The sequence below is a fragment of the Sinocyclocheilus grahami genome, unplaced genomic scaffold (assembly GCF_001515645.1).
Source record: "Sinocyclocheilus grahami isolate Dianchi unplaced genomic scaffold, SAMN03320097.WGS_v1.1 scaffold94.1, whole genome shotgun sequence".
Lineage (NCBI taxonomy): Eukaryota > Metazoa > Chordata > Actinopteri > Cypriniformes > Cyprinidae > Sinocyclocheilus > Sinocyclocheilus grahami.
This window is the reverse complement of record NW_015505273.1, coordinates 1,666,202-1,677,623: the sequence shown is the minus strand read 5'-3', so window position 1 is coordinate 1,677,623 and position 11,422 is coordinate 1,666,202. Positions and strand designations below refer to the sequence as shown.

Below are 11,422 nucleotides of genomic sequence, written 5' to 3'. Positions count from 1 at the left end.
TTAGAGTGTGCACGGATTCACACTTCAAAAATCGACCTGAAATAGTAGAATAGGACTTTTGGCATACTCTTTTCAACATGCTATGCTTTGGGACACACTTATTCTAATCTCACATAGGCCACGTTCACACAGCAGCAGAATAGGGTTGTCAGTCTGTATTTGAGTCCTTAATACGGTTACTTTCACACACAGTTCGATTATTTATGGGTGTGACAACCGCATTCTCGGAATACACACGCTGTGTGAACGGAACAGGACTGGACAACTGGTTGTCTGCCACGTCATACAGTGCGAGAGGGAGTTGCTCTCCACAACAAACACGCGTCTACCATGTAGTGCATGTTTTCGGTAACTTACAGTGACGGAGAAATGAGCTGCGTGTCATCTGAAATGTTTAGATCCCATCAGTTGTGTTCTACATGCGATTCAAATGCTCAGCTCTCCACCCAAATATAAAAGCTGCTATCAGTTAATGAAGATTTGACGAATGAACGGCTCGATTGGACTCTTGTCGTGTCAGAAAGTGATAAGACTTTCAGTTTTATGGACATCGCCATCTTTGATTTTACTTTGGTCACTGTCGCTATGGTTACTACGCTGTGTGTTTTGTTGCAAAACCGAAAATACTTTGTTTGGCCTTCCAAAAGAGGACACAACTAGAAACCAGTTGTTAAGTATTTACAACACTGTCCCAGAACAGTTCAACCCAAATATTCAGATGTGTGCAGCACATTTTATGGAGGACTGTTTCCTGATCCTGGGAGAGTAGACAACAATGCCGGCTGTTCTGAATCACAGGTTGCAAGTACGTTTTCAAATTTAAAGAAATTGCCACTGATGATTCAAACAAGAGTTTTGAGCAGTGTAGAGTAGCGCTTGTTTGTCGTTTCTCCGATCTGGGATGGAGTTTTTGCGCTAGTAACTTGGCTGGTTTAGGCCTGTCAGGGACAACGGTCAACTGAAGTTTTTCCACATTTAGTGTGGTGGTCAGTTCATAGCAGTGACAGAAATTAAGACTTACTGAAATCATTCTTGCATATGAGATATTGCTTAATTTTGATAGAATGCAATACTGCTGGAAGGTGGCCCTGTATTTTACATTGCTAAATCAAACAGTTACAACAGTGTAGCGAATTTAACTCATGGGGAAATATGAATAATTAACCATAACTAATTATGATTAATTATTAATATTTTAGATCCACTGTAGATATTCTACAGCTTACTGTGAAAGCTAAAAGCAAGGTGACACTATCAGCTTGCACATCTCTAACGGAATTAGAAAAAAACCCAGAAAAAAAACACCTATTACATTAATAAAATATGAATCCAGACCATGATGCACTTGGACAGATAGTTGAAGACTGTGGCCTTCAGCTCAAAAGACTCTCCACGGATGATGGAGTAAGGCAGGGAGAGCTCCAGGAAGAAGGGCTGGAAGACTGTCAACTGAACAGGAGGAGCCAAACCGAAACCTTAGGAGGACAGGCAGAACGCCTCAGTCTCCCATGTGGTGATGGTGTCAGGAACCTTCAGAGTAACTCTTGTGGATTCAGTGTTTCTAAAGAAAAAGGACACCAGAAGATATAAACAAAAACAAAAAATTGGACATTTTCACTTAGGGGTGTACTCACTTTTGTGGCCAGCGGTTTAGACATTAATGGCTGTGTGTTGAGTTATTTTGAGGGGACAGTGTCAACTGAACAGGAGGAGCCAAACCGAAACCTTAGGAGGACAGGCAGAACGCCTCAGTCTCCCATGTGGTGATGGTGTCAGGAACCTTCAGAGTAACTCTTGTGGATTCAGTGTTTCTAAAGAAAAGAAATCCTAGAATTGCCCCTGGTGTGAACGTAGCCTTAGTCACTACAGTTAAAGGGATGCTATTTTATTTCTTCATAATATTTCAATGTTAGTGTTGTGTTTGTGTGTTTTAAGTGTGTACCTGTTTTGGCACGGCTCCGGCCTGCAGTGGCGCCCTTGTGTGTTTGTCCCACTGATCTAAAAAGCTTCAAACATAGATCACAGATTTTATTAATAGCATTATAACTGTAACACTCCTGATAGTAAATCCAGCTGTCAGTCGATAGTAGGAAAAAAATACTATGGAAGTCTATGGTGCCCATCAACTGTTCTCATACCAACATTTTTCAAAAGATCTTCTTTTGTGTTCAACAGAAGAAAGAAACTTCCTACAAGTGGAAGCTGAGTAAATTATGACAGAGTTTTTATTCTGAAAGTGAACTACTTCTTTAAGTACGTACTTATTGAAATTAGGTACCTACTCATTGAGTATGTGGTTTTGATGGAGCCACAGTCTTATTATTGGGATGAGAGGGTCTGTATTACTTAACATTGGGAAAAGCGTAATGGCTAACGTGAGGCACCTCAGCCAATCATACAACGTCAGTGACACCAGTGGCCGGCGTTCACGGTTCTACGACAGTCAGTTATAGTTTACGTTGCACGGTAAAAAAAAAAAAGAGCGCAAATTGTTGGTCAATTACTGGTCACTACTCAGCTTGAGATTTGGTTTTATTCTGTTCATTTAAAAAACTGCATGATTGGGCATTCATAACACTGATACTAGTCACTAAAAATGTCAGTTATTTGTTGAAATCTGGAAGCCGTAGAAAGAATATATTTTATTTTCATTAAACGACAGACAATATAATAAAATAATTGAAACAATTCATGTCCTTTATTCATGCATTATATCAAAATAAGGCATATGGTCACATAATAGTCATTACATTTCAAAGAATGAATGAGGAATTTTTTATAGCGCTTTTATTGTATATTACAATCATTTGAGGAGGTCTCTCCTCAACCCATCCACCTGGATAATGTGACGGCAGCCACAGCACAACGGTGCTAGTGCGCTCACCACACACCAGCTACAGGTGGAGAGGAGAGAGAGTGACAGAGCCAGTTCAGTGAATGGGGATTATTAGGAGGCCATGATTGACAAGGGCCAGTGGAAGGAATTTGGCCAGGACAACAGGGATACACCCCTACTTTTTACGAGAACTGCCATGGGATTTTTAATAAACACAAAGAGTCAGGACCTCAGTTTAATGTCTCATCCGAAAGATGGTGCTTTTTACAGTATGGTGTCCCCATCACTATACTGGGGCCCACACAGACAGGGTGAGAGCCTCCTGTTGGTCTCACTAACACCTCTTCCAGCAGTTTTCCCTGGAGGTCTCCCATCCAGGTTCTGACCAGGCTCAAAACCCACAATGACACTGACCAAGCAAATAAATATAGTAAATAATAGGAAAAAATCTGTAATTATTTCCATGTTTTTGCCAAAAAAATTATGTTTTATTATGTACGGAAGGCATAGGCTACTCTATTTCTCCCACTCGATCTCCTTACACGCGTACACACAGAAACATACACGTGCACAGAAACGTGTTATTAGGCACTGCTCTGATGATTTTATCAGTAAAATAGTTTAGCAACTTAAAAGCTACTTTTCTCACTAATAACGGTGCTGACATGAAGATTATGAACTTGCAGTTTCGCTAATGACACTGCTGCCGAACACAGTTGAGAGACGCACAGACTCTCTCTCTCTCTCTCTCTCGCTCTCTCTCTAATAACTTCATTAATAACTGCATTAGTCTGCTATCAACGGCTCAAGCCTCCGTTACTAGGTCTAAAATGACGTTTTGGAATTAGCAATGGAGGTGTTGGATGAGATGCGTAAGAAATTAAGGTAACACTTTAGAATAGGGAACACATATTCACTATTAACTAAGAGTTTTCCCTCAATAAACTTCTAATTTGCTGCTTATTATTAGTTAGTAAGGTAGTTGTTAAGTTTAGGTAGGATTTAGGGATCTTAAATATGGTCATTAATATGTGCTTTATAAATACTATTGAACAGCAAATATGCTAGTAATATGCATGCTATTAAGCAACTAGTTAATAGTGAGAATTGGTCCTTAAAATAAAGTGTTACTGAAATTAATTCTACACACAAGAGCGATTCAAGGACAAAAACCTGATGAATGTCTTTGGATATAACATCTGAACAATATTTGAGGTGTGGTAACCGTAGTATAAGCGGAATGATTGATGACGGGCTGTTGAATTATTAGAAAATATATTTTAAAATGTAATTTATTCCTGTGATCAAAGCTGAATTTTCAGCATCATTATTCAGTGTCACATGATCCTTCAGAAATTATTATGATATGCTGATTTGCCGCTCAAGAAACAGTTATTATTATTAATGGTGAAAACATTGATTATTTTTGATGAAAGTTCAAAGAACCGTGTTTGTTTGAAAAATAATATTTATTTATTTTATTTATTTTTATTTTTTTAACAATCTTTGCCCAAAGTTTTGAATGGTAATGTAACACACTTCCCGCAAAAAATGTTTTCAACATTGATAATAATAAATGTTTCTTTAACTTTTTTTGTATCGATCATCTTATACTGAAAGGTAAAATATAATAAATATATATTAAAAATTTATATTAAAATAATAACATCAAAATCTATATATTGCTGTTGTTTTTCCAGTAAGTATGATTTTTGTGCTCTGTGTGTTGACCCGTTCTCAGGGGTTTATGGGGAGGATGGGGGTGTTTGGGTTAATTGGCCACTCTGAGCCTGTCAGCTGACACGGGACTGACACAGATTCGATAATGTCATCATGTTCTGGTATTTCACAAGCTATGAACCTGATGTTTTGACAGAAAGACACACAATAACACTGCCAAGTGATATAACAGCAAATACTGTAACTTTAACCCCAGTTTCTCAACGTCCCTTTGCTTTGGCCTGATGCCAGTGTCATTCACCTCGAGTCGTGTGGGTTTAGAGCAAAAACAAACTCACTACGCCAATAGAGCAATGCAATAAAGTCAAATGCCTGATTGCCGCCTGTGTTTATAGTAGTATTAGAAAACCACAACTAAAGTCAAGCAGTGACTGAATCATCCAAACGTAATGTTTATTTCTTTTTCTTACTTGATCTATATCGTAAGTGTGATGGAATGGCATTACTGTAATTCAGTTGTCTTGTTCTTGCCTTATTAGTTTTCCTATGAGTTATTGTAGGATGTGTTTAGCTGCTGACGCAAGACTGGATTCCTTTTTGATCAATGCCAAGCTAAAACAACACGTTCAACATTGAGATTGGCATAAAAAAGAGGTTTTCCAGTTCACTTATATGACGAAAAATACAGAATTCCCAGACAAATGCACTGCAGTAATCAACAACTCTTGATGAATTAATACAATTAATCAAATAATCTAATTAATGATGGTTTTAAAAATTACACTTTTACACGTTTTCATTTAAATGTATAGATTACAGTAGAATTAGAATTTTTTTGATTTTATTTTCCTGCCCCGGAAATACATTTTGAAAAATAATTTGGTTGAAACTAAATATTTTCAAATTTAAAAAGTCATTGAACTTAACATATATATATATATATATATATATATATATAGCATATATTTAAAATATATATATTAATGACACTGCTGCCGAACACAGTTGAGAGACGCACAGACTCTCTCTCTCTCTCTCTCTCGCTCTCTCTCTAATAACTTCATTAATAACTGCATTAGTCTGCTATCAACGGCTCAAGCCTCCGTTACTAGGTCTAAAATGACGTTTTGGAATTAGCAATGGAGGTGTTGGATGAGATGCGTAAGAAATTAAGGTAACACTTTAGAATAGGGAACACATATTCACTATTAACTAAGAGTTTTCCCTCAATAAACTTCTAATTTGCTGCTTATTATTAGTTAGTAAGGTAGTTGTTAAGTTTAGGTATGGGGTAGGATTTAGGGATCTTAAATATGGTCATTAATATGTGCTTTATAAATACTATTGAACAGCAAATATGCTAGTAATATGCATGCTATTAAGCAACTAGTTAATAGTGAGAATTGGTCCTTAAAATAAAGTGTTACTGAAATTAATTCTACACACAAGAGCGATTCAAGGACAAAAACCTGATGAATGTCTTTGGATATAACATCTGAACAATATTTGAGGTGTGGTAACCGTAGTATAAGCGGAATGATTGATGACGGGCTGTTGAATTATTAGAAAATATATTTTAAAATGTAATTTATTCCTGTGATCAAAGCTGAATTTTCAGCATCATTATTCAGTGTCACATGATCCTTCAGAAATTATTATGATATGCTGATTTGCCGCTCAAGAAACAGTTATTATTATTAATGGTGAAAACATTGATTATTTTTGATGAAAGTTCAAAGAACCGTGTTTGTTTGAAAAATAATATTTATTTATTTTATTTATTTTTATTTTTTTAACAATCTTTGCCCAAAGTTTTGAATGGTAATGTAACACACTTCCCGCAAAAAATGTTTTCAACATTGATAATAATAAATGTTTCTTTAACTTTTTTTGTATCGATCATCTTATACTGAAAGGTAAAATATAATAAATATATATTAAAAATTTATATTAAAATAATAACATCAAAATCTATATATTGCTGTTGTTTTTCCAGTAAGTATGATTTTTGTGCTCTGTGTGTTGACCCGTTCTCAGGGGTTTATGGGGAGGATGGGGGTGTTTGGGTTAATTGGCCACTCTGAGCCTGTCAGCTGACACGGGACTGACACAGATTCGATAATGTCATCATGTTCTGGTATTTCACAAGCTATGAACCTGATGTTTTGACAGAAAGACACACAATAACACTGCCAAGTGATATAACAGCAAATACTGTAACTTTAACCCCAGTTTCTCAACGTCCCTTTGCTTTGGTCTGATGCCAGTGTCGTTCACCTCGTGTCATGTGGGTTTAGAGCAAAAACAAACTCACTACACCAATAGAGCAATGCAATAAAGTCAAATGCCTGATTGCCGCCTGTGTTTATAGTAGTATTAGAAAACCACAACTAAAGTCAAGCAGTGACTGAATCATCCAAACGTAATGTTTATTTCTTTTTCTTACTTGATCTATATCGTAAGTGTGATGGAATGGCATTACTGTAATTCAGTTGTCTTGTTCTTGCCTTATTAGTTTTCCTATGAGTTATTGTAGGATGTGTTTAGCTGCTGACGCAAGACTGGATTCCTTTTTGATCAATGCCAAGCTAAAACAACACGTTCAACATTGAGATTGGCATAAAAAAGAGGTTTTCCAGTTCACTTATATGACGAAAAATACAGAATTCCCAGACAAATGCACTGCAGTAATCAACAACTCTTGATGAATTAATACAATTAATCAAATAATCTAATTAATGATGGTTTTAAAAATTACACTTTTACACGTTTTCATTTAAATGTATAGATTACAGTAGAATTAGAATTTTTTTGATTTTATTTTCCTGCCCCGGAAATACATTTTGAAAAATAATTTGGTTGAAACTAAATATTTTCAAATTTAAAAAGTCATTGAACTTAACATATATATATATATATATATATATATATATATAGCATATATTTAAAATATATATATTTTTTTTTTATCAATTGCCATATTCATTTGATCAAAAGTGACAGTAAAGCTCCATTTATAATGTTACAAAAGATTTCTATTTTAAATGCTGTTCTTTTTAACTTTCTATTCATCAAAGAATCCTGAAAAAAATGTATCGCAGTTTTTGCAAAAATATGACGCAGCACAACTGTTTTCAACATTGATAATAATCAGAAATGTTTCTTGAGCAGCAAATCAGCATCTTAGAATGATTTCTGAAGATCATGTGACACTGAAGACTGGAGGAATGATGCTGAAAATTCAGCTGCGCATCACAGGAATAAATTACATTTAAAAATATTTTTTTAATTGCAATAATATTTCACAATATTATACTGTATTTTTTTAATCAAATAAATGCAGCCTTGGTGAACAGAAGAGACTTCTGTTATAAGCTGAATGAAATTAGTTTAACCTGTAGAAACCTTAAACATACCAACCTATATCCATGTTTTATATGTATTATCAGTGGTCTCCTTATCATCCGTGCTGTTTTACTGTATACGACAGCAATCAATGTGCAAGTTTTCGTAATCTTTAAATGGTCTTTATTACATCTAGTAGTAGGAGAAGTGTTCAAAAACATTGTGTGTTTGGTTTATTCTACTATGTGGTGAATTGAGACTGTAAAATATCAATATGTGGCTTTAAAATAGATTTTTCTGATGTGATACGATCACTTGTGATGCAACAGAATGCAGTGTTTTGAGGAAGTGTAAAAGGAAAATCACTTATGTTATATTAAAACTGCTGTAGCACAGTTGTAATATTTCATGAAATGATTTGCAAAAACATATTCAAGTATAGGAAAACCACTAAATGCATTACAATGCATTATTCACAGGTACCAAATGATCTAACATGCAATTTGGATAGAAAATATCCCTCTGATCCACATGAGGTCTTTTTAGCTAATGGAGCAGCAATGGATATTTTTTGGGTTGATGCCTCCCTCTAGTGTCTGTTTAGAAGTAATATAACAGTAGAGTGTTTATTGTAGGAGCATTGTTTCTTCTGCTAAAGTGTGCACACTTCACCATCTTTTATTATTAATCATTACTATACATCACTGAAAAAAACAAGTCAAGTTCAGAATAAGCTCCAGGATGTTTTGATAGCCAACTTCTTACTTAGATATTTTAAATATGCATTTGCTGGTCATTTTGACGGAGGCGTTTCTGTCATTTTACAGTTGATAACTTTATGTTCATTTATTGATATTCACTTATTTTTAAATAAATATGATTTCCAATGTACTATAAATCACATGTATAAGTGCATTTTTATTTATTCATGTCTTTTCTGTGTCAATTCAAGTTTTGAATACAAATTTTTTTGAAGGAAGTCTCACCAAGGCTGCATTTACTTGATGAATACAGTAAAAACTGTAATATTGTGACATATTATTACTATAAATATCTGTAATTTATTTCTGTGATGCGCAGCTGAAATTTCAGCATCATTAGTCCAGTCCTCAGTGTCACATGATCCTTCAGAAATCATTCTAATATTATGATTTGGTCCTCAGTTATTATTGCCATTCTATTATTGATAATGGTTCTGATTATCAATGTTGAAACTGTTTTATTTTTGCTACTTAATATGTTTGTGGAAACTGTTTTTAAAATATATTCTAATAACAACATAGATTTCAGCGGCGGACAGTAACTAAGTACATTTACTTGAGTATTGTACCTAAGTACACTTTTTGAGTATCTGTACTTTACTTGAGTATTCTTTTTTCTGGAAACTTATGACTTTAGCTTCACTACATTTGAAAGACAAATATCGTACTTTTCACTCCACTACATTTCTATCAAGGTCCTCAAAGTAGAAAGTCGTTGCTCTGTAGCAGCTCTGAAAGTCAGTGGGTGATTTTTTTCTTCTCTAAAACGTGACTTTCTTTTTTTCAGACAGTTTATCAGAAATCACTCTTGTAGGGCTACAAGTGATTTACCATCATTTTTTGAACACTGACCAGTTCCAAATGTGATATTTATTTACAATTTAATAATAAAAAGTTAATATTGTGGTATATATTAGACACAACATTGTCTGATTTTGCTAAATTGTCACTTTGTCCGCCTCTTTACACTGAAGATACAGTATATAAATGCAGCCTTGGTATAAGAAACTTATTTCAAAAACATTTTAAAAATCTTCTTGGCTGTGCAATGAAATTAATTGAAGTAATGCACAGAAAAAAATTAAATAACTGAAATAATGACATTTTGTAATAATGCACAGATATGTATTGCATGCAATAAATAAAAAAGGAACCAAATTCAAAAGTGAAAAATCTTTAATCAATTTTTATTACATTTGTAAAATGTCTATAAAAAGTGCAACATAACCATGCATACTATGATTATAAAAGAAAAACAGTACATCGGTCAGAACTATAAAACTCAGGTTCTAGGATTTAAGCCTTTAGATGAGAAGCTAATGATTAGATGTTCTTCTCCATGGTCACAATCGTGGCTCTAGTCATCCAGATCATCCACTTGGGAGACTCAGACTGAGTATGCATCAGGACGAGTTTAAAACCCAGCCTAAAGTACAACGCCACGGCTGCTCTCTGTGTAGACGAGGTGGAAAGTTCGATCTTTGAGAAGTGCCGTTCCCTACAGAAGTCTTCGGCTGTTTTGGCCAACTGTAAACCGAGACCAGAACGGCGACAGCTGGATGAAACAATCATCCGGTAAAGCTCTCCATACTTTTTTCCTTCGCTTCCCAGGTCGCTTTTACCTTCCACAGCCACCATCCCCAAAACCTGAGGCCGGCCGTGTATCTCAGCCTCAGCAACCCAGAAGCAGTTATCTGGATTGCTGAGGTAGTAACTCGGGATGTCCTGCATGTCCGTGTTCAGTCTCGCCCGGACGTAGCCGGTGTAAAACTCAAAGCAGCAGAAGTACACCAGGCCGATCCAGGCTCCTCCAGACACCAGGGCCAGAACGACGGACTGTCCAGCCATCACATACGCGCCGATGTAAAAGAACAGGCTTACAGCGATGTGCAGAGGTCGGGTCATGGCGTACATGAACGCAGGATTGATGTGCTCCATCATTCCATCCCGGAAAACGGTTTCCACAGTCGCCCGGTCAGAGGGCTGATACCGCCGGATCACAGCATGCACTGGTGGATTGTAAAGAGGAATAAAAATTTAAATGGATAGGGTAAAATCATTAAAACACAGAAAATTATTTAAACAAAATAAACTGTAATCTCCACAAAATAATGTATATTATGTGTATGGCTGTCACAATAATGTATTATATTTACCATTCCCTAAAGAACAACATATAAACAACATGCAGGTGAATAAATAATCAAAGAATTTTCACTTTTTGGTGGGACTACAATGCATGCATTAAAATGTTTGCAGGTATCAGTGATTGATAGATAGATAGATAGATAGATAGATAGATAGATAGATAGATAGATAGATAGATAGATAGATAGATAGATAGATAGATAGATAGATAGATAGAAATGTTAGCTACTTGCCGTTTGATTTGGTCATTACTATCCTTTATTTCCAGTCAATGGTCGGTTCGTGTCTGTACTGCACTGCACTGTCGATCACATGACGCGTGTGTTAAATCACGTTATCAGCGGTTCAAAGGTCACAAGGACATTCTCGAATCAGACCGGACATTTTACTCATTTCATTTGGAGTTCACAGTTTCCTAAACATATATAGAACATGTTCTGAACATAGCTAAAGACGTGTTTGAATATGAGTGTGGAACTTCACGCTTTCACTCATCTGTTCTTCTGATTGTTGTTGGATTCTGTACGGTAGAAGAGAAGTGCAAAGCAAATCACAATTCTGAAAACAAAATAACAAATTACAAACGCAAATGCAAGTCTAAAAAACAAAATAACAACTCAGAAAGCACAACAACAATTCAGAAAACATTATA

At 35.4% G+C, this 11,422-nt stretch overlaps 1 protein-coding gene across 1 annotated transcript; it reads right to left on the bottom strand.

Moving 5' to 3' along the window:
* Positions 1-9,867: 9,867 nt before the first annotated feature.
* LOC107587650 (probable N-acetyltransferase camello) lies at positions 9,868-11,082 on the bottom strand. The gene is made up of 2 exons (XM_016275500.1): positions 11,004-11,082; positions 9,868-10,631 (listed from the first exon to the last, which is right to left on the bottom strand). Exons 1-2 carry the CDS (start codon positions 11,017-11,019, stop codon positions 9,946-9,948), a joined length of 702 nt encoding a protein of 233 aa, XP_016130986.1. The 5' UTR covers positions 11,020-11,082; the 3' UTR covers positions 9,868-9,945.
* Between the last annotated feature and the right edge of the window lie 340 nt (positions 11,083-11,422).